This window comes from Procambarus clarkii, chromosome 5 (genome assembly GCF_040958095.1).
Source record: "Procambarus clarkii isolate CNS0578487 chromosome 5, FALCON_Pclarkii_2.0, whole genome shotgun sequence".
Taxonomy (NCBI): Eukaryota; Metazoa; Arthropoda; class Malacostraca; order Decapoda; family Cambaridae; genus Procambarus; species Procambarus clarkii.
Window position 1 is genome coordinate 20462220 of NC_091154.1, and position 27947 is coordinate 20490166.

A 27947-nucleotide genomic window follows, 5' to 3' on the forward strand; every position below is an offset into this window, starting at 1 on the left:
ATGCCACATCACCCTTCCCACCTCACTCAAAAGTAGATATAAAATCAGGGAAATGCAAGTTCTAATCAGTTGTGTATTTGTGAAGTCTTTGAAAATGTAATAAGTTTTACGAAACGCGCCCGTGTCGCGTCAGACTAGAAATAAAAATGAATTTTGGAGAAGTGATTTTTGATTTACCTCCAACAGTGAAGCATAATGTACGAAAGATTGAGAAAATTCGTGTTAGAATTATTAATCTTACTTTTTCGGTCATATTTAATAAAATATATAATATATATATATATATATATATATATATTATATAATATATATATATATATATATATATATATATATATATATATATATATATATATATATATATATATATATACCATATATATATATATGGTATATATATATATATATATATATATATATACCATATATATATGGTATATAGAAATATGAAATGAGGTGATACCTCATTTCATATTTCTCTGTGGATTTTCCGCATAAAATGACCAGTGTTTTATGATTGTCAATTGCATATATAATATATGCATATATTATATATAATATATATATATATATATATATATATATATATATATATATATATATATATATATATATATATATATATATATATATATATATATATGTCGTACCTAGTAGCCAGAACGCACTTCTCGGCCTACTATGCAAGGCCCAATTTACCTAATAAGCCAAGTTTTCCTGAATTAACATATTTTCTCTAATTTTTTTCTTATGAAATGATATAGCTACCCATTTCATTATGTATGAGGTCAATTTTTTTTATTAGAGTTAAAATTAACGTAGATATATGACCGAACCTAACCAACCCTACCTAACCTAACCTAACCTATATTTATAGGTTAGGTTAGGTAGCCAAAAAAAAGCTAGGTTAGGTTAGGTTAGGTAGGTTAGGTAGACGAAAAAACATTAATTCATGAAAACTAGGCTTATTAGGCAAATCAGGCCATGCATAGTAGGCTGAGAAGTGAGTTCTGGCTTCTAGGTACGACATATATATATATATATATATATATATATATATATATATATATATATATATATATATATATATATATATATATATATTTATGTCGTACCTAGTAGCCAGAACTCACTTCTCAGCCTACTATTCAAGGCCCGATTTGCCTAATAAGCCAAGTTTTCATGAATTAATTGTTTTTCGACTACCTAACCTAACCTAACTTTTTCGGCTACCTAACCTAACCTGACCTATAAAGATAGGTTAGGTTAGGTTAGGTAGGGTTGGTTAGGTTCGGTCATATATCTACGTTAATTTTAACTCCAATAAAAAAAAATTTACTTCATACACAATGAAATGGGTAGCTTTATCATTTCATAAGAAAAAAAATAGAGAAAATTTAATAATTCAAGAAAACTTGGCTTATTAGGCAAATCGGGCCTTGCATATTAGGCTGAGAAGTGCGTTCTGGCTACTAGGTACGACATATATATATATATATAAATACTATATATATATATATATATATATATATATATATATATATATATATATATATATATATATATATATATAGCGGGTACCACCTCTGGTGCAAGTGTAGGGACCCATAGCCTCGGAGAAGAAAATAAAGAGTACTCAGAGAAGACCTTGTGGATCCTCACTGAACACTTTTACATTTTCTACTCCTACCACCCCTATTCTTTTGGTATGTGTGTATATTTATCTAACTTTATCTGAAAATGTCATTACACAAAAAAAGTTACAATATTGATTACATGCAGGGTGGAAGGCTGCTTGTCACAAGTTGTACAGCTCTTCCAGCTCCTCAGATGGCGGGCAGGAACCATGGATGCAGTGAGCATTTCCTCTCTGGATTGCCACACTAAGGCGCTGAAAAAGAAAACTGGCAGCTCTAGGGTCTCTAGTTGTTTCGATTAGCTTAGACCCGCAACTCCTTCAAAAAGCTAGCAGCACTTTTACCCCAGGCACCAAGTGTCTCTGAGGCAATGGGGACAAAATTGTAGTGGTGCTCAAGGTCTCTGTATTTACGTGACTTGGCCGCTATATATATATATACCATATATATATATATATATATGTCGTACCTAGTAGCCAGAACGCACTTCTCAGCCTACTATGCAAGGCCCGATTTGCCTAATGAGCCAAGTTTTCATGAATTAATTGTTTTTCGACTACCTAACCTAACCTAACGTTTTCTGCTACCTAACCTAACCTATAAAGATAGGTTAGGTTAGGTTAGGTAGGGTTTGTTAGGTTCGGTCATATATCTACGTTAATTTTAACTCCAATAAAAACAAATTGACCTCATACATAATGAAATGGGTAGCTTTATCATTTCATAAGAAAAAAATTAGAGAAAATATATTAATTCATGAAAACTTGGCTTATTAGGCAAATCGGGCCTTGCATAGTAGGCTGAGAAGTGCGTTCTGGCTACTAGGTACGACATATATATATATATATGGTATATACATATATAGCGGCCAAGTCACGTAAATACAGAGACCTTGAGCACCACTACAATTTTGTCCCCATTGCCTCAGAGACACTTGGTGCCTGGGGTAATATGTTAATATTTTCATCTTTATGCAGATTCCAATGAAGAAACAAGGAAAACTTAAACTATGCCTAATCAGATGTTCTACTCTCCGTCAGAGGTAAAGTTGGAAGGTTCTGCCTAAAAAGCACAATAAGCACACATATATTATGTCATGCTTTTTTGGTAGACCTATCTGAATGACCCAGTTACCAAGGCTTGCTGCATCTGATTGAACAAATTGGTTAAACAAAATTGTTGCTGTATCTTTGCGGAAATTTGTATAAATATCAAGTTATTGAACTATTTGCATGATTACTGTAGTTATTATTTTACATTCGTTAACTTTTACTTAGGTTAGGCAGTGCTGAAAAGATGCGTATGAAACCTTATAGCCAGAGCAATTTTGTATGGTTTCAAATTTCTTTGGAAATTAGTTCTCCACTAATAATATTACCATATTATATTATCAACACTAATTTCTACCTTAGGCCTATCTTATACATTATAATGAAAATCATTTCATAAAGAATTTTGAAAAATTTATGAACAAAAATTTGGTTTGTAAGCCAACTCTAGGTATTACCCTGCAAACACACAACATAACGGTCTCTACTGTTACATCTTGTTATAAAGTTTTTATGACATGTTTGAAAGTTGTTACAACTTGTTAGATGTTACAACTTGTTTGAACGTTGCAGCAATGTCATTATTTCATCTTGTGTTTGGCAGGCAGGTATGACACACACACACACGGCAGGCAGGTATGACACACACACACACACACACACACACACACACACACACACACACACACACACACACACACACACACACACACACACACACACACAAATGGAGAAAATAGACTACAGACAACTTACAAATTATGTGGAATAGAATTACAAAACTCCAATGAAGAATGAGACCTAGAGATGGTTTTGGATAGTAAACTGTCGCTTGAGGAACAAAACGAACATTGTGAGGGGAGCGTATGCGTCACTTTTCAACTTTAGACTTGCTTTTAATGATAAGGATGGTGAAATACTAAAGAAACTGTTCATGACTTTTATGAGACCAAAACTGGAATATGCAGCAGTTGTATGGTGCCCTAATCTCAAGAAGCACATGAAGAAACTAGAAAAGATGCAGCGGCATGTTACAAAATTTCCTGAACTGGAAACGAAAAATTACTAGGAGAGACTACAGACATTAAAAATGCCATAACCAGAAGACAGAAGAAAGAGTGGTGACATGATCACCATTTACAAAATAATAACAGAAAGAGACCAAATTGACACGAGGAATTCCTGAAACCAGCAACTTCACAAACAAGAGGACACAGATTCGAGGTAAGAAAACAAAGGTGCGGAAAAAATAATAGAACAGTTTCTTTTGAAAACAAAGGGGGTAGAAGGTTGGGACAAAATAAGTGAGAAGGTGATGGAGGCAAAAACCAGTAGTTTCAAAGCGTTATACAAAAGAGTACTGGAAAGATGGGACATCATGAGCATAGCTCTCCTCCTTTAACTACAATTAGGTATTTACACAGGCGAGCGCGGTTATCCAAAGCCTGCTGAACAGAATACTTGGGTTATCCAGCCTAAATCACATCTTGATAATTTCCTGGTAAAACTTCACCATATCTGGACAGAAATCTGGGTAACTGGAGATTAGGTTATGTAAATTTTCAAATATTAAGCATTTCATTATCAAATAAAAAAGAAGAAACTACAACATGGTAAGCTGAAGTTTGTATTAAATCTTATTTTTGAATTAAAGTGTGTGGAAATGTGAATTATGTTGGTTTTGATAAAAAGAAAAAAATTGCAAATATGGTAATTTTAGACACCCCCTGGTAAAAAAAAAAAGCTGCTTATTTAGATGTCTGGCTTATCCAGTCGGGGTCCTTCTCATATAGTCCAGATATGCCAGCTTAGACAGCAAGCATGCATGCATGTATGTATATATATGTGTGTGTGTAATTATACTGTGTGTGTGTGTGTATTATTTATATATATATATATATATATATATATATATATATATATATATATATATATATATATATATATATATATATATATACATATATATATATATATATATACAGTGGTACCTCGGAATGCGAGTGTCCCTGTATGCGAGTTTTTCGGAAGACGAGCAGGATTTCCTCGGAAAATATGTCTCGGAAGGCGAGGGTTACCTCGGAACGCGAGTTTTTTGATACGTGTACAGGCCGACTGGCGCGTGGTGGCATGGCGATCGCGCCTCAGTTTACCAGTGTCTCATGTCCAGTGACTATCCCACCTGAATTCTTCACAAGGATTTACAGTTTTTTATCGTTTTTTTGGCCATTTGAGCATAAAAGTTGTCATTATATATCGTGCCATGGGTCTCAAGAAAGCCATTGGTAAGGTTCAACCTAAGAAAATAGCTGTGAGTAGAGGCAGTAGAGGATGTCCCTTCAAGATTAAGAAAATGTGTGAAGTATGGGTAGAACTGCAAAGTTTTGTTGAAAAAACTCACCCAGATAAAGCTGTAGCAGGCCGTTGCATTGACCTTTTAAATGACAATGTGATGTCTTACTACAGACATGTGTTAAAATGTAGGGAAAAACAAGTGTCATTAGACAAATTCTTAGTAAAACAAGCAAGTCCTAGTGGTATGCAGGCAAAATGTGGCAGAGTGTGCATACCAGTGAAGTCCTCACTGCCTGATGTGATAATGGAAGGGGACTCCCCTTCCAAACAGTAACTCCTCTCTTCCTCCCACCTCCTCACCATCTTCCATACGCCTACAGCATTCAACAGCAAGGTAAGTAATAACTTGAACATAGTTTTGTAGGTTTATTTAGATGAATTAGGTATAAAAATTTAGTTTGATGTGGGGTTTTTGGGGTAGTCAGGAACGGATTAATTCATTTCCCTTTATTTCTTATGGGGAAATTAGCTTCGGAATGCGAGTTTTCAGAATACGAGGCGTCTCCAGGAACCAATTAAACTCTTAAACTGAGGTATGCCTGTATATATATATATATATATATATAATTTTTTTTTTTTGGGTACACACACACATACATACAGAATCCACAAACGTATGTGTGTGTGGTATCTACGTTTATTTATCCTTAGCCCCAAACCACCTTTGAGGTGCCCTGGTTGTAGCTTAACACCACAGTGCCCCCACAGTGGTAGTGATTGTAACATGAATTATGGTACAATAAACTAGACAGGCAGCACAACACCACAATCCACCACAGACACCTTTGTGATGTCAACGTGCTTGGCTGCTGCCCTCACTACTTTCAAGCCACTCACAATCTCACCAAAGACACGTGTCCAACGATCAGGGCGGTCCCTAGTGGTGATGGCAAACTGTGCACTACGGTGATCCAACCACCGTGCCCACACATCCCCTGCTTTTGACGACTGACGAGACTCGCCCCATATTTCTGGCAGCAGAGAAGCTCCTCCCTCACCATTATTTCTCTCGTAGTCTCCACCCTCTATCCATTCACCTGGATGACCCTTGCGCCCCACCAAGAGCAGGTTAGTGTTGATGTAGGTGGGGCCCAGCAGACCTGTGCACAACAACAAAAATTGTTTGGATAGTGGGATGTCAGGGAACAGCCGGATGGTGACCCGTCCTTTCACTGATCCTGCCCACCCAAAGTCCAGGAACACCATGGTAGAGACAGGGTCCAGCATGCCCATAATGTCACTGTGCTGTAGAAAATGAAATAAATTATACTGAGAACTATGCAAAATTTTACGATGCATGAGTGGGTGGAGGTACAACTGTCCATCTTGTAACGTTATCATGGCAGAGCGGTGGTCATTTTGGTCTTGTGGGATTGCTAACAACCGGCCAGAATCCACCAGCCTCTTGATGGGATCACTGATCTTCCTACGGAGATCCCCAACCTGTGGACAATATCACCTGTATTAAATTTTTTTGGCAGTATTACACCAATTACCACTTGTAAATAGTATAAGTCCCATTATCAACTGTGGATAATGTCATTCCTATTATCACCATAACAGCATCATCCCCAATTATCACAAGTGGACAGTGTTAGTCCCATTATCACTCGTGGAAAGAATCAGCATCATTTAGCACCCATAGAAGGCATCAGCCCAATTAATACCTGACCAATGTCATCCAAATATCACCTATGGATACTGTTAGTTGAATTAGTCTAGTGTGGACCACACACTCATCTTGTGGCCAGTGGCAGAAAGGTTACAGAATCACATATTGGACTTAGGAACTGGACCCCCAGTGCTTTTTTTACACAAAGCCATTTACATTTGAAGTGATTTTGCTACAGTATTTATTTTTTCAAGGGTAATTATCAAGTTTCAAAGGCAATAATATAATTACAGCACTGCAGTTCAGCACTGGTTGCAGACATCATCACTTGTTGATTCACAGGGTAATGTGGTAATCATATGAAGATTTAAACAATTACTGTCTGGGTTTTACATGAAAGATGCAAATATGGATATAATAGGTCTGTGGATGTAAATAAAGAAAAAAAAAGTGATAAAACAATGTGAAACATCCGAGGATAAAACAGGAAACGTCAGCAAAGTTAGGAACCAGGTATGTTGACAAGCGCTAGATGCAGCCTTGCAAAGTGCCTCCACCCAGTGAAACTATAAATATTCAATTATATGACTGCCTCCACCCAGTGAAACTATAAATATTCAATTATATGACTATGTCAATGCCAACTGTTGAGTGCACCAGACCCCATTTTCTGCTTCCCAGCGGAAAGCTTATTGATACCTGTGTAGTTTCCTTCTTACTATACAATTTATATTCCTCAGAAGTGATGTTAGGGGTACCTTGGTTGAAAAAGAGTCAGTTCACCAGGAATACAAAGGTAGGTATGACACACACACACACAGTGGTACAGTAAATTAATGAACTGTCACACAACGATACAGTGACTGACTCCAGAGCTCTTTGTGTAGACAGAGAAGAACCGACATCATCAATCTATTAGCACTTAATGAATCACCTAGTGGGAGACAACGACGGAGAACCATCGTCATCATACATCGTCCTTACTCATCTAGTTGTGTGAACGGGAGGCAGACTGGTATGTACCCCCTCTCTGGTCAATTAATCAGGTGTACAGATTGAGGTAAAATATTATCAAATTCTTGTTCAGGATATCATATATATATAAAAATCTCAAAGTCGCTCATTTAGGTAGAGGTAACGCTTAAGGGAACTCGTGACACACGCATGCACGCCCGCCCACCCACGTACGTATGCACACACACAAGCGCGCACACGCTAAAACACACACAAACACAAACGTTCAGCCAGGGGAAAAAGTATTAACACCTTCTGGGAACAGGGAATAGGACCTTACTATAACCCCCCCCTCTTATCCCCCACCTGACCTGGTTGCCATCTCCGCCCCCCCCACCCCCAGTCCCCCGCATCCTCCATACACACACTCTTCCCCACCCCCCTCTCTCCCTCTCCCACTCCCTCTCTCCCACTCTCTCTCTCTCTCCCACTCTCTATCTCTCTCTCCCCCCCCCATCCCGCTCTGCCCTCCTGACAAATCCTATCACGGCACAACTACAGGAACAGGGGCAAGCATGACAGCCAGAGGTACCAGAAGAACAGGGAAGAGTCAAGGTGACGAAATGAAGGAAATGTTCGTCCAGTTTCTGGAGGTCATCAAGAGCGAGATGTAAGAAATGATGCAGGAAACGAAGAACGAAACAAGCAACTTGAAAAGAGAGCTGACAGAAGCAAAGGAGGAGATTAGAGCCCTCAAAGAGAATGGTGTCGAGGCTGAGACTCAGAAAATCATCCAGGGAGAAGGTGGTAATAGTTTTTTGGATGAGAATGCCACAATAAAAGCAACATTTGCAGAAATACTAAAAAAAAAATAACTGAAGTAATGACTGCAGTGATGGAGGTGGCCATGAAAGCAGCCACCTCACAGGAAGCGGCACGCTCCACTAGCCAACTGCTGGAAAGGAACAGATCAGTGGTTGCTGTGGGTATTAAAGAGCAGGAAGGCTCTAATAGGACAGAGTGGAATGACAAGGACAAAGCAGCAGTGAACGAAGTACTAAAGGCACTAAAGTACTAAACGGAGCCGGTCGGCCGAGCGGACAGCACGAGGGACTTGTGATCCTGTGGTCCTGGGTTCGATCCCAGGCGCCGGCGAGAAACATTGGGCAGAGTTTCTTTCACCCTATGCCCCTGTTACCTAGCAGTAAATAGGTACCTGGGTGTTAGTCAGCTGTCACGGGCTGCTTCCTGGGGGTGGAGGCCTGGTCGAAGACCGGGCCGCGGGGACACTAAAGCCCCGAAATCATCTCAAGATAATCTCAAGATAAACATGGAAGGGGCTGAGCATAGCATTGAGGTTTCAGGCTAGGTTGGTACAACAAAGACCGAGACCGAGTGATAAAGATAGTGTTTGCAAACGAGAGCACAAAGGAGAAGATTCTATCAAGGAAGAGCTCCCTGAAAAATGTGGGAAAATTAAAAAATGTATTCCTCCAGAGAGACATGACAAGGGAGAAGAGAGCCGTGGCGGCAGAAGCAAGGAAGAGGCGCAGGGCGAGAGGGGAAAACCAGGAAGTCACAGCTCCCAACACAGCACCCCCAGAGGCTAGGGGGAAACCCACAACCAGCTACCCAGTATCCCCAGAAGGGAGAACAACCCCGCCACCCTCCTCTGCACAGGAGGGTGGCGGGCTTCTGGCTCCTCCCCCCTACCCCAAACCCTCCCTGCCCCCACTCAAATGTTCAGCCAAATCTCCCTCTCCCCACACCCAATCTCCACCCTTCTACCCCTCCCCTCCTCCCGCCAAGTCCTCCCTCTACCCCCTTTCCTTCCTGTCCTCCCTCCCCTTTCACCCCATACCCTCCCTGTCCCTCCCCCTTCACTGGATCCCCTGCCCCTCATCCCAGTATCCTCTGAGACCCTGTTATCCACCTCACAGGTCCTCACACCCATGGAACAGCTTCCCCCACTAGCAGAACACTCACCAAGGAGGCGATTTGAGAAGGGACAGAAGAAAGCGAGTCTCAAAGCAATGTACACTAATATAGATGTAATTACAAATAAAGCAAATGAGCTTGGAGAACGGGTACTAGAGGAAAACCCAGACATAATAGCCCTCACAGAAACAAAGCTAACGAAAACGATAACAAACACAGTATTCCCACAGGACTATTATGTTATGAGGAAAGAGAGGGAAGGAAGAGGTGGGGGTGGTGTAGCTCTGCTGGTAAGAAAAGGCTGGGATTTTGAGGAGATGGTTATTCAGGGCTGTGAAGATTTCAGTGACTACATAGCAGATACCATAACAAATTGGGGGAAAAAAATTATAGTCGTAGTCATATATAATCCACCCCCAAACGACATAAGACCTAGACAGGAATATGATAGAAACAACATGGCCACCATTAACATAATAGAAAGAGAAGCTTCTGTTGCTAGCAGGAATGGATCTGGACTACTAATTATTGGAGACTTCAACCATGGGAAGATAGATTGGGAGAACAGAGACCCGCATGGAGGACCAGAAACATAGAGAGCTAAGCTGCTAGACGTGGCAACAAGAAACTTTCTAAGCCAGCACATCAAAGAACCAACAAGAATGAGAGGAGAAGATGAACCAGCAATGCTTGATTTGATATTTACCCTAAATGAGTGGGATATAAGGGAAGTTAAGATGGAAGCGCCCTTGGGAATGAGTGACCACAGTGTATTGAACTTTGAGTACCTGGTAGAGCTAGGAATTATCTCCCCCAAAAAAGAACTAGGAATCAAAAGGGGAAATTATGAACATACCGAAAGGGGAATTATGAACAGACTTGAAGTTTTCTAAGTGAAATGCCTTGGGACACAGACCTCAGAGATAAGTCTGTACAGGGTATGATGGACTATGTTACCCAAAAGTGTCAGGAGGCAGTAAACAGGTTCATCCCGGCCCAAAGGGAAAAATCAGAGAAGCAACAGAAGAATCCATGGTATAATAGGGCATGTATGGAAGCGAAGAAACTGAACAAAAGGGCGTGGAGGAACTTCCAGAATAACAGAACCCCAGAAAGCAGAGAGAGATACCAGAGAACCAGCAATGAGTACGTCAGGGTGAGAAGAGAAGCAGAGAAAACAGAAAGCAGAGAGAGATACCAGAGAACCAGCAATGAGTATGTCAGGGTGAGAAGAGAAGCAGAGAAAAGTTTTGAAAATGATATAGCAAACAAAGCCAAGACCGAACCAAAGCAACTCCACAGTCACATCAGAAGGAAAACAACAGTGAAAGAACAGGTATTGAAACTTAGAACAGGCGAGGACAGGTATACAGAGAACGACAGAGATGTGTGTGAAGAACTCAACAAGAGGTTCCAAGAGGTCTTCACAATAGAACAAGGTGAGGTCACTGTGCTAGGAGAAAGGGAGGTAAACCAGGCGGCCTTGGAAAAGTTCGAAATTACGAGAGAGGAGGTCAAGAGACACCTGCTGGATCTGGATGTTAGAAAGGCTGTTGGTTCAGACGGGATCTCACCATGGATACTGAAAGAGTGTGCAGAGGCACTTTGCTTGCCACTCTCCATAGTGTATAGTAAGTCACTGGAGATGGGAGACCTACCAGAAATATGGAAGACAGCGAATGTGGTCCCAATATACAAAAAGGGCGACAGGCAAGAGGCACTGAACTACAGGCCAGTGTCCTTGACTTGTATACCATGCAAGGTGACGGAGAAGATTGTGAGAAAAAACCTGGTAACACATCTGGAGAGAAGGGACTTCGTGACAAATCGCCAACATGGGTTCAGGGAGGGTAAATCTTGCCTTACAGGCTTGATAGAATTCTACGATCAGGTGACAAAGATTAAGCAAGAAAAAGAGGGCTGGGCGGACTGCATTTTCTTGGATTGTCGGAAAGCCTTTGATACAGTACCGCATAAGAGGCTGGTACATAAGCTGGAGAGACAGGCAGGTGTAGCTGGTAAGGTACTCCAGTGGATAAGGGAGTACCTAAGCAATAGGAAGCAAAGAGTTACGGTGAGGGGTGAGACCTCCGATTGGCATGAAGTCACCAGTGGAGTCCCACAGGGCTCTGTACTCGGTCCTATCTTGTTTCTGATATATGTAAATGATCTCCTGGAGGGTATCGATTCATTTCTCTCAATGTTTGTGGACGATGCTAAAATTATGAGAAGGATTAAAACAGAAGAGAACTGTTTGAGGCTTCAAGAAGACCTAGACAAGCTGAAGGAATGGTCGAACAAATGGTTGTTAGAGTTTAACCCAACCAAATGTAATGTAATGAAGATAGGTGAAGGGAGCAGGAGGCCAGATACAAGGTATCATCTGGGAGAGGAAATTCTTCAGGAGTCAGAGAAAGAAAAAGACTTGGGGGTTTATATCACGCCAGACCTGTCTCCTGCAGCACATATCAAGAGGATAACATCAGCGGCATATGCCAGGCTGGCCAACATACGAACGGCATTCAGAAACTTGTGTAAAGAATCATTCAGAACTTTGTATACCACATATGTCAGGCCAATCCTGGAGTATGCAGCCCCAGCATGGAGTCCATATCTAGTCAAGGATAAGACTAAACTGGAAAAGGTTCAAAGGTTTGCCACCAGACTAGTACCCGAGCTGAGAGGTATGAGCTACGAGGAGACTATGGGAATTAAACCTCACTTTGCTGGAAGACAGAAGAGTTATGGGGGGCATGATCACCACATTCAAGATTCTGAAGGGAATTGATAGGGTAGATAAAGACAGGCTATTTAACACAAGGGGCACACGCACAAGGGGACACAGGTGGAAACTGAGTGCCCAAATGAGCCACAGAGATATTAGAAAGAACTTTTTTAGTGTCAGAGTGGTTGACAAATGGAATGCATTAGGAAGTGATGTGGTGGAGGCTGACTCCATACACAGTTTCAAGTGTAGATATGATAGAGCCCAATAGGCTCAGGAATCTGTACACCTGTTGATTGACGGTTGAGAGGCAGGACCAAAGAGCCAGAGCTCAACCCCTGCAAACACAACTATCCACAACAATCTAAGTAAAGAGAAGAAGAGCAGAGAGAACGATCAAGACAAGAAAGGGTGCGAGTTCGAGAGTCCAAATGAGTGGGCTCACCAGAATTCAGAAGAGACAGGGAAGAAGAGAGGAGAAACGGCTCAAGAAGGCGACCCCGGGTATTCGTCAGAACGTCACCCCAAAGAGAATGACGACAATTGAAGTCACCCAGCAGGAGCACAGGCTCCGGCAAGGAGTCTAGGTGTTTCAAATCAGGAAGAGAAAGCGGGACACTCGGGGGGAGATAAATGGAACAAACAGTGTACCATTTCCCCACAAAGACACGAGCAGCAGAACAATGGAGAGGTGAAGGAAAAAGTAAAGGAACAAAGGGAACATCAGTACGAATCAAAAGAGCAGAAGAATTAGAAGCCCCAGCAACAGCTGGGGGGGGGGAGAGAAAGGAATAGCCACGAAAACGACCAGGACGAGCACCAAGCATCGGCTCCTGGAGACAGACACAAAGGGGCGAAAACCGCGAAATCAGAAGTTGGAGTTCGAGGAAATTAGCGTAATAACCTCGAACGTTCCATTGAAGAATGGACAACGACGAGAAGAGAAAGGACAAAAACAGAGAACAAGGAAGAAACAAAGGCGAAAGAGCAACAGAGCACGTTAAAGAATATCAGGGTCGGGATCAGGGTCAGCAAAGTCAGGGTTAGGGGGCATGGGTAAACTGAGCAAAGACGGAGGGAAGGAAACGGGAGAACAGATCAGAGGTGGGCGGGCGGGGTCCGGAGGAGGAGGAGGAGGAAGAGGAGACAACGGAGAGGAGCAGGCAAGGACAGCAGCAGGAAGAGGAGGGGTAGAAAGAGGGGAGCGTACCTCAGCAAGGGCAGCAACTGAGAGGGAAGCGGGGGCTAAAGAAACCTCCATAGCAGGAACAGGGGGCGCAACCACCGAAATGGGAGGGGAAGGAGCGAGAGAGGCAGAAGTAGGGGCCGAGGAAGAAAGCAAAACCTTCTTACCCGCCGGGGATGAGGAAGGAGAGGAGCCAGGTTTACGCTTCTGACGTAAAGAGACAGGTGTTCCAGCAACCACGTACTGGGCAACGGATTCTAGCGTCTCAACAGGAGAAGCTGAACGAGAGCACACATGACGGCCGTTTGGAGAGCGATGGACATCAGCCCGCACCGACAGGCGGCGGGGAGAGTCAAGAGACGGAGGGGAAGGATGGGAAGGAGGAACAGAGGGAGATGAGGAAGAAGACACAGGAGACACGACAGACCGGGTAAAAGGAAGGGGAACCCCAGACAGAGGACCAGGAGGAGGATTCTTCGGGAGAGAACCCAAAGGAACAGAGGAGGGGGCAGTGGGCGCATCAGGGTCCAAGGCCCGGAAACGGTTGTGAGTCTGAGGAAGGCGGGAAGGACGAGGAGAGGAAGAGCGCAACACGCGAGCATAAGAGATAAGGCGTATCGAGCATAAGGCGGGAGCCGGCGAACCTGGCGTCTCGCCTCAGGAAAAGATAAACGCTCCCGGTGCTTCAAGTTGAGGATGGCTGCCTCAAGCTTGTAATGGACACACGCACGGGAGAAGGCAGGATGGGCCTCACCGCAGTTGAGGCAACGAGCCTGGGGAGAAGTGCACTCCGACGTAGAGTGACCTTCGCCACCACACGAAGGACAGAGAGAGACAGTCCCGGAACAGAGGAGGGCACCATGCCCAAACCTCCAGCACTTGTTGCAGAGCCGAGGAGAAGGAATGTACTCCTGGACAGAGCACCTGGCACCAGCAAGAATGACAGAGGGTGGAAGGGTCCTACCATCAAAGGTAATCTTCACAACCCGGAGGGGTTGACGGCGACTACCACGAGGGGGACGAGTAAACGTGTCCACCTGGAGAATAGAATGGCCCTGGGCAGCAAGGATATGTCGAATATCGTCGTGGCAGTCGCGCAGGTCCTGAACACCGGTCGCAACATGGGGCGGGAGCAAAATAGTGCCAACACTGGCATTCAACTGAGCGTTCTTCGAGACCCGAACAGGGGTCTCGCCAAGGCAGGATAAGGCAGCCAAGCGGGAAGCAGCATCCTGAGAAGGAGCAGCAACGACACGTGTACTGAGACGAGTGGGGTTGAAAGTAATGGAGGCATCCACGGAATCAACGAGATGTCGATGGAGGGAGAAATCGTCAGGAGGTGCAGAATCAAGAGGGAGGAGATCAAAATATTTGGCCCACGAAGCGAGACCAAACAAGGCTTGATAGGTAGCAGAACTGGAAGGAATCGAGCGAGGGCGGCCGTGACGAGGACGGCGGTGAGAACCCCCAGAGAGAAAGGGGTTAAAAGGCGCAGTAGTTACAACTAGAGAAGGAGCCGCGCCAGGGGACGAGGTAGTCACCACTGGGGGCTTGGGGCTCGACCCAACCACAGAGGAGGGAGGGGAGCCAGGGGAAGGAGTCAGAGAGGCCAAAGGAGGAGCAAGGTCGGGGCCCAATGCAGCGGAGGCTACAGAGCCCGGTCTTCCAATACGGACCGACTCGGGGGCTTGGTCGCCCACCCCACGAGCCTGAGAAGGTAAACCAGAAGCAGCCGAAACAGGGGTTATCATCATGACAAAAAGAAGAATTCATTCATGAATGTGCCCCCACACCCACCATGGAACCACAATTAGAGGCAGGACACCCAACAAGAAGCTATCGCCGATCTTGCCGGGGCCTCCTAGGGGTGCGTCGTGAGTATACGCCCCACAAACGCCACCTTAAGAAACCGACAGTCCGTCGAGATCGGGTTCAGTGACGAAAGGGGGATTGACAATAAAAGGTTCCCCTCGCTCTCGACGTCGGGTACTACAGTTCTATGGGTGCAAGAGTATGCCTCCTCAAGCACCCGGGCGTCAAAATAGAAGAAGTCCAAGGGAAGAACCAGAACAAGCAAAAGGTCGGCAGGAAACGGCAAGCAGATAGGAGAAGAGGGGGGGAGAAAAATTAAACAGAAGGAAAAGGAAAAGATGCCCAGCAGAATTGGAGAGGACGGCAGCAGGAGCACAAGGCTAGAAAAGGACAGAGGACTGTCCCAAGGAGCATCACACTCCGACAGCCGCCCACTAAGCCCCCACACGGCGACAACGAGCTGAGCGGGGAGGGGGTAGGACAACTGTAGGCTTCACAACCATTAAGAGAGTGGAAACATTTTGTTGCTGTTTGGCGCTCTCGGCGAGTGATCTGAATAGTTTTTTATTTGGTGCTGATAGTCCTTATGCTTTGGCGGCATTTTATAGGTATGTTCTTATAGACAATTTTATTGCGAACACAGATTTAAATACGTGCGCCTTCAATTATTGTCAGGACAGTCAAAAGAGTGTACACTTTTTCGGTCTTACCGCGTAGGCGCGCGAACCGCCGAAAGCGCATTGGGTATGATTTTTTTTTGAACGCCGTGAGCGCGAAAGTGTTAAGATATGGGCACCACACAACAGCTGCATATTCTAGCTTTGGCCTAACAAAAGTCATGAACAATTTCTTTAGTATATCTCCATCCATGTATTTAAAAGCAATTCTGAAGTTAGAAAGCATAGCATAGGCTCCTTGCACAATATTCTTTATGTGGTCCTCAGGTGATAGTTTTCTATCTAGAACCACCCCTAGATCTCTTTCTTTATCAGAATTCTTTAAAGATTTCTCACATAATATATAGGTTGTGTGGGGTCTATGTTCTCCTATTCCACATTCCATAACATGACATTTATTAACATTAAATTCCATTTGCCAAGTGGTGCTCCATATACTTATTTTGTCCAGGTCTTCTTGAAGGGCATGACAATCATCTAAATTTCTTATCCTTCCTATTATCTTAGCATCATCAGCAAACATGTTCATATAATTCTGTATACCAACTGGTAGATCATTTATGTAAACAATAAACATTACTGGTGCAAGAACTGAACCCTGTGGTACTCCACTTGTGACATTTCTCCATTCCGATACATTGCCTCTGATTACTGCCCTCATTTTTCTATGTCAGAAAATTTTTCATCCATGTTAGAAGCTTACCTGTCACCCCTCCAATATTTTCCAGTTTCCAGAACAATCTCTTATGTGGAACTCTGTCGAAAGCCTTTTTTAGGTCCAGATAGATGCAGTCAACCCAACCATCTCTTTCCTGTACTATCTCTGTAGCTCGATCATAGAAACTGAGTAAATTCGATACACAGGATCTTCCAGATCGAAAACCATACTGTCTGTAGGATCTTCCAGATCGAAAACCATACTGTCTGTCTGATATTATATCATTTCTCTCCAGGTGTTCTACCCATTTAGTTTTGATTAGTTTTTCCAATACTTTCACTATTACACTTGTCAATGATACAGGTCTATAATTGATGGGGTCTTCCCTGCTGCCACTTTTGTAGATTGGAACTATGTTAGCCTGTTTCCACACGTCTGCTACGATTCCTGTACACAGGGATGCCTGAAAGATCAGGTGAAGTGGAATGCTGAGCTCAGATGCACATTCTCTCAGAACCCATGGTGAAACTCCATTTGGGCCAGCTGCTTTGTTCTTACTGAGCTCCTTTAGCATATTTTCCACTCCATCTCTAGACACCTCTATCCGCTCTATGTTGTGCTCTGGAATTCTTATTGTGTCTGGTTCTCTGAAGATTTCATTTTGTACAAACACACTTTGGAACTTTTCATTTAATGTTTCACACATTTCCTTTTCATTTTCTGTGAATCTGTTTCCCATTTTCAACCTCTGGATATTATCCTTTACCTGCAATTTGTTGTTTATGAATTTGTAGAATAGGCCCGGTTCTGTTTTACATTTATCCGCTATCACTTTTTCAAAATTTCTTTCTGCCTCTCTCCTTACTGCTGTATAGTTGTTTCTCGCATCTTTGTATCGCTGGTATGTTTGGGGGTTTGGCCTCTTCCTATACTGATTCCATTTTTATGTCTTTTGGTCTCTTGCCCTCTCACAATTTCTGTCGAACCAATCCTGTTTTCTGGCCCTGCATCTCTGTTTTGGCATGAATGTTTGTGTGCCTTCCTCGTATATTTTTAAAAATTTGGCATACATTTCATTTACTTTCCTGCCTAGCAACAATTCTATCCAATTACACTCATTAAAAATTTTTTGAAGTTCCCCATAGTTGCCTCTCTTTAAATCGAGTTTATCAACTGTTTCAATGTCCCCATTTTCTTCTAGATGATATCTTAAAGCATAATCAATGTCTAACAGGACATGATCACTCTTTCCCAAGGGAGGAAGGTACTGGATGTCAAATATCTCTTCTTCTTTCCTGGTGAATACTAGATCCAGTACTGACGGTACATCTCCTTCCCTCATGAAGGTCGGTGGGAGCCGGTCGGCCGAGCATGGGAGCCGGTCGGCCGAGCGGACAGCACGCTGGACTTGTGATCCTGTGGTCCTGGGTTCGATCCCAGGCGCCGGCGAGAAACAATGGGCAGAGTTTCTTTCACCCTATGCCCCTGTTACCTAGCAGTAAAATAGGTACCTGGGTGTTAGTCAGCTGTCACGGGCTGCTTCCTGGGGGTGGAGGCCTGGTCGAGGACCGGGCCGCGGGGACACTAAAGCCCCGAAATTATCTCAAGATAACCTCATTCTTGTGGCCTGCTTTATGTGTTGATACAAGAATGTCTCTAGAATGAGGTTCACAAATCTGCATGTCCAAAAGTCCTCCGTTCTTCCTTCATAGGCCACCCAGTCTATTGCTTTAAAGTTGAAGTCCCCCAGTATCAACAGTCGTGATTTATCTTTATCTGCTTGTACAATAATATCTCTCATGACCATTATGAGGCCCTCTCGTTTGTCATCCAGTTCTTCCTTTGTCCATGTGTTGCTTGCTGGTGGGCTGTAGGCATTTACAATTATCAGCTTATCATCCTGATTCCAGACCTGCAATGCCATTATGTCAATATCTCGAGGGTTTTCAAATATTAACTCTTTTACCTTCAGGTGTTTTTTCACCAGTACAGCCACTCCTCCTCCCTTCCTAGTTTTCCTGTCACGTCTCCAAACTGAGTAGCCTCTTGGGAATATGACTTCATTTATTATATTTCCTTCAAGTTTCAGCTCTGATAATGCAACAATATCTGGGACCCTAAGCTGGATTATATCTTGCAACTCCAAATTTTTTGACCTCACTCCATCTATGTTGGTATATACAATTTTCAGGAACATGTTCCCTTTTCCTTTGCTCTTTACTCCCCCTTCCACTACTGATCTTGTTGCTTTGTTTTTATGTACCATTTCACAAGCTTTCCAGTCCCTGTCACTTTGTAAAAAAAAGAATTTCTGTCTTCATTTCTATCCCCATTTAGACGTTTTGCCTCAATTAGGTTCATTTTCAGCTTTTCTCTGTCTTCCTTGGAGAGGTCTTGTCTTATTGACCAAAGTTTGCCAACCTCATCACTCTGCAGTTTCCTGGCATTTCTTAGCACTTCCATCATGTTTTTCACTCCATTAAACGTCACCCTTAAGGGGCGGTTCTTTTCTTTCTCATATTTTCCTATTCTTCTAAAATCACTGACATTTTTCTTTGAGCCTTCTCCTAAACCTACTATTTTCTCTATGATTTTCATCTCTTCTGCCGCTCGGTCCACCCTAGATGAAATTTCCTTCTCTAAACATCCAGTGTAATTACCTAAGTGTAGTTACAGGATGAGAGCTACGCTCGTGGTGTCCCATCTTCCCAGCACACTTTGTCATATAACGCTTTGAAACTACTGACGGTCTTGGCCTCCACCACCTTCTCACTTAACTTGTTCCAACCGTCTATCACTCTGTTTGCGAAAGTGAATTTTCTTATATTTCTTCGGCATCTGTGTTTAGCTAGTTTAAATCTATGACCTCTTGTGTGTGTGTGTGTGTGTGTGTGTGTGTGTAATTACCTAAGTGTAATTACCTAAGTGTAGTTACAGGATGAGAGCTACGCACGTGGTGTCCCGTCTTCCCAGCACTCTTTGTCATATAACGCTTTGAAACTACTGACGGTCTTGGCCTCCACGACCTTCTCACTTAACTTGTTCCAACCGTCTACCACTCTATTTGCGAAGGTGAATTTTCTTATATTTCTTCGGCATCTGTGTTTAGCTAGTTTAAATCTATGACCTCTTGTTCTTGAAGTGCCAGGTCTCAGGAAATCCTCCCTGTCGATTTTATCAATCCCTGTTACTATTTTGTATGTAGTGATCATATCACCTCTTTTTCTTCTGTCTTCTAGTTTTGGCATGTTCAATGCTTCCAACCTCTCCTCGTAGCTCTTGCCCTTCAGTTCTGGGAGCCACTTCGTAGCATGTCTTTGCACCTTTTCCAGTTTGTTGATGTGCTTCTTAAGATATGGGCACCACACAACAACTGCATATTCTAGCTTTGGCCTAACAAAAGTCATGAACAATTTCTTTAGTATATCGCCATCCATGTATTTAAATGCAATTCTGAAGTTAGAAAGCATCGCATAGGCTCCTTGCACAATATTCTTTATGTGGTCCTCAGGTGATAGTTTTCTATCTAGAACCACCCCTAGATCTCTTTCTTTATCAGAATTCTTTAAAGATTTCTCACATAATATATAGGTTGTATGGGGTCTATGTTCTCCTATTCCACATTCCATAACATGACATTTATTAACATTAAATTCCATTTGCCAGGTGGTGCTCCATATACTTATTTTGTCCAGGTCTTCTTGCAGGGCATGACAATCATCTAAATTTCTTATCCTTCCTATTGTCTTAGCATCATCAGCAAACATGTTCATATAATTCTGTATACCAACTGGTAGATCATTTATGTACACAATAAACATCACTGGTGCAAGAACTGAACCCTGTGGTACTCCACTTGTGACATTTCTCCATTCCGATACATTGCCTCTGATTACTGCCCTCATTTTTCTATCAGTCAGAAAATTTTTCATCCATGATAGAAGCTTACCTGTCACCCCTCCAATATTTTCCAGTTTCCAGAACAACCTCTTATGTGGAACTCTGTCAAAAGCTTTTTTTAGGTCCAGATAGATGCAGTCAACCCAACCATCTCTTTCCTGTAATATCTCTGTGGCTCGATCATAGAAACTGAGTAAATTCGATACACAGGATCTTCCAGATCGAAAACCATACTGTCTGTCTGATATTGTATCATTTCTCTCCAGGTGTTCTACCCATTTAGTTTTGATTAGCTTTTCCAATACTTTCACTATTACACTTGTCAATGATACAGGTCTATAATTGAGGGGGTCTTCCCTGCTGCCACTTTTGTAGATTGGAACTATGTTAGCCTGTTTCCACACGTCTGCTACGATTCCTGTACACAGGGATGCCTGAAAGATCAGGTGTGTAATTACCTAAGTGTAATTACCTAAGTGTAGTTACAGGATGAGAGCTACGCTCGTGGTGTCCCGTCTTCCCAGCACTCTTTGTCATATAACGCTTTGAAACTACTGACGGTCTTGGCCTCCACCACCTTCTCACTTAACTTGTTCCAACCGTCTACCACTCTATTTGCGAAGGTGAATTTTCTTATATTTCTTCGGCATCTGTGTTTAGCTAGTTTAAATCTATGACCTCTTGTTCTTGAAGTGCCAGGTCTCAGGAATCCTTCCCTGTCGATTTTATCAATTCCTGTTACTATTTTGTACGTAGTGATCATATCACCTCTTTTTCTTCTGTCTTCTAGTTTTGGCATGTTTAATGCTTCCAACCTCTCCTCGTAGCTCTTGCCCTTCAGTTCTGGGAGCCACTTCGTAGCATGTCTTTGCACCTTTTCCAGTTTGTTGATGTGCTTCTTAAGATATGGGCACCACACAACAACTGCATATTCTAGCTTTGGCCTAACAAAAGTCATGAACAATTTCTTTAGTATATCGCCATCCATGTATTTAAATGCAATTCTGAAGTTAGAAAGTATCGCATAGGCTCCTTGCACAATATTCTTTATGTGGTCCTCAGGTGATAGTTTTCTATCTAGAACCACCCCTAGATCTCTTTCTTTATCAGAATTCTTTAAAGATTTCTCACATAATATATAGGTTGTATGGGGTCTATGTTCTCCTATTCCACATTCCATAACATGACATTTATTAACATTAAATTCCATTTGCCAGGTGGTGCTCCATATACTTATTTTGTCCAGGTCTTCTTGCAGGGCATGACAATCATCTAAATTTCTTATCCTTCCTATTGTCTTAGCATCATCAGCAAACATGTTCATATAATTCTGTATACCAACTGGTAGATCATTTATGTACACAATAAACATCACTGGTGCAAGAACTGAACCCTGTGGTACTCCACTTGTGACATTTCTCCATTCCGATACATTGCCTCTGATTACTGCCCTCATTTTTCTATCAGTCAGAAAATTTTTCATCCATGATAGAAGCTTACCTGTCACCCCTCCAATATTTTCCAGTTTCCAGAACAACCTCTTATGTGGAACTCTGTCAAAAGCTTTTTTTAGGTCCAGATAGATGCAGTCAACCCAACCATCTCTTTCCTGTAATATCTCTGTGGCTCGATCATAGAAACTGAGTAAATTCGATACACAGGATCTTCCAGATCGAAAACCATACTGTCTGTCTGATATTGTATCATTTCTCTCCAGGTGTTCTACCCATTTAGTTTTGATTAGCTTTTCCAATACTTTCACTATTACACTTGTCAATGATACAGGTCTATAATTGAGGGGGTCTTCCCTGCTGCCACTTTTGTAGATTGGAACTATGTTAGCCTGTTTCCACACGTCTGCTACGATTCCTGTACACAGGGATGCCTGAAAGATCAGGTGTGTAATTACCTAAGTGTAATTACCTAAGTGTAGTTACAGGATGAGAGCTACGCTCGTGGTGTCCCGTCTTCCCAGCACTCTTTGTCATATAACGCTTTGAAACTACTGACGGTCTTGGCCTCCACCACCTTCTCACTTAACTTGTTCCAACCGTCTACCACTCTATTTGCGAAGGTGAATTTTCTTATATTTCTTCGGCATCTGTGTTTAGCTAGTTTAAATCTATGACCTCTTGTTCTTGAAGTGCCAGGTCTCAGGAATCCTTCCCTGTCGATTTTATCAATTCCTGTTACTATTTTGTACGTAGTGATCATATCACCTCTTTTTCTTCTGTCTTCTAGTTTTGGCATGTTTAATGCTTCCAACCTCTCCTCGTAGCTCTTGCCCTTCAGTTCTGGGAGCCACTTCGTAGCATGTCTTTGCACCTTTTCCAGTTTGTTGATGTGCTTCTTAAGATATGGGCACCACACAACAACTGCATATTCTAGCTTTGGCCTAACAAAAGTCATGAACAATTTCTTTAGTATATCGCCATCCATGTATTTAAATGCAATTCTGAAGTTAGAAAGTATCGCATAGGCTCCTTGCACAATATTCTTTATGTGGTCCTCAGGTGATAGTTTTCTATCTAGAACCACCCCTAGATCTCTTTCTTTATCAGAATTCTTTAAAGATTTCTCACATAATATATAGGTTGTATGGGGTCTATGTTCTCCTATTCCACATTCCATAACATGACATTTATTAACATTAAATTCCATTTGCCAGATGGTGCTCCATATACTTATTTTGTCCAGGTCTTCTTGAAGGGCATGACAATCATCTAAATTTCTTATCCTTCCTATTATCTTAGCATCATCAGCAAACATGTTCATATAATTCTGTATACCAACTGGTAGATCATTTATGTACACAATAAACATCACTGGTGCAAGAACTGAACCCTGTGGTACTCCACTTGTGACATTTCTCCATTCCGATACATTGCCTCTGATTACTGCCCTCATTTTTCTATCAGTCAGAAAATTTTTCATCCATGATAGAAGCTTACCTGTCACCCCTCCAATATTTTCCAGTTTCCAGAACAACCTCTTATGTGGAACTCTGTCGAAAGCCTTTTTTAGGTCCAGATATATGCAGTCAACCCAGCCATCTCTTTCCTGTAATATCTCTGTGGCCCGATCATAGAAACTGAGTAAATTCGATACACAGGATCTTCCTGATCGAAAACCATACTGTCTGTCTGATATTATATCATTTCTCTCCAGGTGTTCTACCCATTTAGTTTTGATTAGCTTTTCCAATACTTTCACTATTACACTTGTCAATGATACAGGTCTATAATTGAGGGGGTCTTCCCTGCTGTCACTTTTGTAGATTGGAACTATGTTAGCCTGTTTCCACACGTCTGCTACGATTCCTGTACACAGGGATGCCTGAAAGATCAGGTGAAGTGGAATGCTGAGCTCAGATGCACATTCTCTCAGAACCCATGGTGAAACGCCATCTGGGCCAGCTGCTTTGTTCCTCCCGAGCTCCTTTAGCATATTTTCCACTTCAACTCTAGACACCTCTATCCGCTCTATGTTGTTCTCTGGAATTCTTATTGTGTCTGGTTCTCTGAAGATTTCATTTTGTACAAACACACTTTGGAACTTTTCATTTAATGTTTCACACATTTCCTTTTCATTTTCCGTGAATCTGTTTCCCATTTTCAACCTCTGGATATTATCCTTTACCTGCCATTTGTTGTTTATGAATTTGTAGAATAGGCCCGGTTCTGTTTTACATTTATCTGCTATCCCTTTTTCAAAATTTCTTTCTGCCTCTCTCCTTACTGCTGTATAATTGTTTCTCGCATCTTTGTATCGCTGGTATGTTTGGGGGTTTGGCCTCTTCCTATACTGATTCCATTTTTGTGTCTTTTGGTCTCTTGCCCTCTCACAATTTCTGTCGAACCAATCCTGTTTTCTGGTCCTGCATCTCTGTTTTGGTATGAATGTTTGTGTGCCTTCCTCGTATAGTTTTAAAAATTTGGCATACATTTCATTTACTTCCCTGCCTAGCAACAATTCTGTCCAATTACACTCATTAAAAAAATTTCGAAGTTCCCCATAGTTGCCTCTCTTTAAATCGAGTTTATCAACTGTTTCAATGTCCCCATTTTCTTCTAGATGATATCTTAAAGCATATTTAATGTCTAACAGGACGTGATCACTCTTTCCCAAGGGAGGAAGGTACTGGATGTCAAAAATCTCTTCTTCTATCCTGGTGAATACTAGATCCAGTACTGACGGTACATCTCCTTCCCTCATTCTTGTGGCTTGCTTTATGTGTTGATACAAGAATGTCTCCAGAATGAGGTTCACAAATCTGCATGTCCAAAAGTCCTCCGTTCTTGCTTCATAGGCCTCCCAGTCTATTGCTTTAAAGTTGAAGTCCCCCAGTATCAACAGTCGTGATTTATCTTTATCTGCTTGTACAATAATATCTCTCATGACCATTATGAGGCCCTCTCGTTTGTCATCCAGTTCTTCCTTTGTCCATGTGTTGCTTGCTGGTGGGCTGTAGGCATTTACAATTATCAGCTTATCATCCTGATTCCAGACCTGCAATGCCATTATGTCAATATCTCGAGGGTTTTCAAATATTAACTCTTTTACCTTCAGGTGTTTTTTCACCAGTACAGCCACTCCTCCTCCCTTCCTAGTTTTCCTGTCACGTCTCCAAACTGAGTAGCCTCTTGGGAATATGACTTCATTTATTATATTTCCTTCAAGTTTCGTTTCTGATAATGCAACAATATCTGGGACCCTAAGCTGGATTATATCTTGCAACTCCAAAGTTTTTGACCTCACTCCATCTATGTTGGTATATACAATTTTCAGGAACATGTTCCCTTTTCCTTTGCTCTTTACTCCCCCTTCCACTACTGATCTTGTTGCTTTGTGTGTGTGTGTGTGTGTGTGTGTGTGTGTGTGTGTGTGTGTGTGTGTGTGTGTGTGTAATTACCTAAGTGTAGTTACAGGATGAGAGCTACGCTCGTGGTGTCCCGTCTTCCCAGCACTCTTTGTCATATAACGCTTTGAAACTACTGACGGTCTTGGCCTCCACCACCTTCTCACTTAACTTGTTCCAACCGTCTACCACTCTATTTGCGAAGGTGAATTTTCTTATATTTCTTCGGCATCTGTGTTTAGCTAGTTTAAATCTATGGCCTCTTGTTCTTGAAGTTCCAGGTCTCAGGAAGTCTTCCCTGTCGATTTTATCAATTCCTGTTACTATTTTGTACGTAGTGATCATATCACCTCTTTTTCTTCTGTCTTCTAGTTTTGGCATATTTAATGCTTCTAACCTCTCCTCGTAGCTCTTGCCCTTCAATTCTGGGAGCCACTTAGTAGCATGTCTTTGCACCTTTTCCAGTTTGTTGATGTGCTTCTTAAGATATGGGCACCACACAACAGCTGCATATTCTAGCTTTGGCCTAACAAAAGTCATGAACAATTTCTTTAGTATATCGCCATCCATGTATTTAAATGCAATTCTGAAGTTAGAAAGCATTGCATAGGCTCCTTGCACAATATTCTTAATGTGGTCCTCAGGTGATAGTTTTCTATCTAGAACCACTCCTAGATCTCTTTCTTTATCAGAATTCTTTAAAGATTTCTCATGAAATCTGTAATTACCTAAGTGTAGTTACAGGATGAGAGCTACGCTCGTGGTGTCCCGTCTTCCCAGCACTCTTTGTCATATAACGCTTTGAAACTACTGACGGTCTTGGCCTCCACCACCTTCTCACTTAACTTGTTCCAACCGTCTACCACTCTATTTGCGAAGGTGAATTTTCTTATATTTCTTCGGCATCTGTGTTTAGCTAGTTTAAATCTATGGCCTCTTGTTCTTGAAGTTCCAGGTCTCAGGAAGTCTTCCCTGTCGATTTTATCAATTCCTGTTACTATTTTGTACGTAGTGATCATATCACCTCTTTTTCTTCTGTCTTCTAGTTTTGGCATATTTAATGCTTCTAACCTCTCCTCGTAGCTCTTGCCCTTCAATTCTGGGAGCCACTTAGTAGCATGTCTTTGCACCTTTTCCAGTTTGTTGATGTGCTTCTTAAGATATGGGCACCACACAACAGCTGCATATTCTAGCTTTGGCCTAACAAAAGTCATGAACAATTTCTTTAGTATATCGCCATCCATGTATTTAAATGCAATTCTGAAGTTAGAAAGCATTGCATAGGCTCCTTGCACAATATTCTTAATGTGGTCCTCAGGTGATAGTTTTCTATCTAGAACCACTCCTAGATCTCTTTCTTTATCAGAATTCTTTAAAGATTTCTCATGAAATCTGTAATTACCTAAGTGTAGTTACAGGATGAGAGCTACGCTCGTGGTGTCCCGTCTTCCCAGCACTCTTTGTCATATAACGCTTTGAAACTACTGACGGTCTTGGCCTCCACCACCTTCTCACTTAACTTGTTCCAACCGTCTACCACTCTATTTGCGAAGGTGAATTTTCTTATATTTCTTCGGCATCTGTGTTTAGCTAGTTTAAATCTATGGCCTCTTGTTCTTGAAGTTCCAGGTCTCAGGAAGTCTTCCCTGTCGATTTTATCAATTCCTGTTACTATTTTGTACGTAGTGATCATATCACCTCTTTTTCTTCTGTCTTCTAGTTTTGGCATATTTAATGCTTCTAACCTCTCCTCGTAGCTCTTGCCCTTCAATTCTGGGAGCCACTTAGTAGCATGTCTTTGCACCTTTTCCAGTTTGTTGATGTGCTTCTTAAGATATGGGCACCACACAACAGCTGCATATTCTAGCTTTGGCCTAACAAAAGTCATGAACAATTTCTTTAGTATATCGCCATCCATGTATTTAAATGCAATTCTGAAGTTAGAAAGCATTGCATAGGCTCCTTGCACAATATTCTTAATGTGGTCCTCAGGTGATAGTTTTCTATCTAGAACCACTCCTAGATCTCTTTCTTTATCAGAATTCTTTAAAGATTTCTCATGAAATCTGTAATTACCTAAGTGTAGTTACAGGATGAGAGCTACGCTCGTGGTGTCCCGTCTTCCCAGCACTCTTTGTCATATAACGCTTTGAAACTACTGACGGTCTTGGCCTCCACCACCTTCTCACTTAACTTGTTCCAACCGTCTACCACTCTATTTGCGAAGGTGAATTTTCTTATATTTCTTCGGCATCTGTGTTTAGCTAGTTTAAATCTATGACCTCTTGTTCTTGAAGTGCCAGGTCTCAGGAATCCTTCCCTGTCGATTTTATCAATTCCTGTTACTATTTTGTACGTAGTGATCATATCACCTCTTTTTCTTCTGTCTTCTAGTTTTGGCATATTTAATGCTTCTAACCTCTCCTCGTAGCTCTTGCCCTTCAGTTCTGGGAGCCACTTCGTAGCATGTCTTTGCACCTTTTCCAGTTTGTTGATGTGCTTCTTAAGATATGGGCACCACACAACAGCTGCATATTCTAGCTTTGGCCTAACAAAAGTCATGAACAATTTCTTTAGTATATCGCC

At 42.1% G+C, this 27947-nt stretch overlaps 2 protein-coding genes across 3 annotated transcripts in view; one reads left to right on the forward strand and one right to left on the reverse strand.

Moving 5' to 3' along the window:
- Nucleotides 1-27947, reverse strand: part of LOC123763843 (zinc finger protein 271) — a 463457-nt gene that overhangs the window by 293576 nt on the left and 141934 nt on the right. The window contains exon 5 of one of the 2 annotated variants that reach the window (XM_045751159.2): nucleotides 5394-6484. The exons of the other annotated variant lie outside the window; for it this stretch is intronic. Within the exon in view, the coding sequence (XP_045607115.1) occupies nucleotides 5786-6484 (699 nt within the window). The 3' untranslated portion in view covers nucleotides 5394-5785. Of the gene's footprint in view, nucleotides 1-5393; nucleotides 6485-27947 lie in introns of those variants that run through there. 2 annotated transcript variants of the gene reach the window in all.
- LOC123766522 (uncharacterized) overlaps nucleotides 1-27947 on the forward strand; it is a 409922-nt gene that overhangs the window by 157999 nt on the left and 223976 nt on the right. The window lies entirely within an intron of this gene.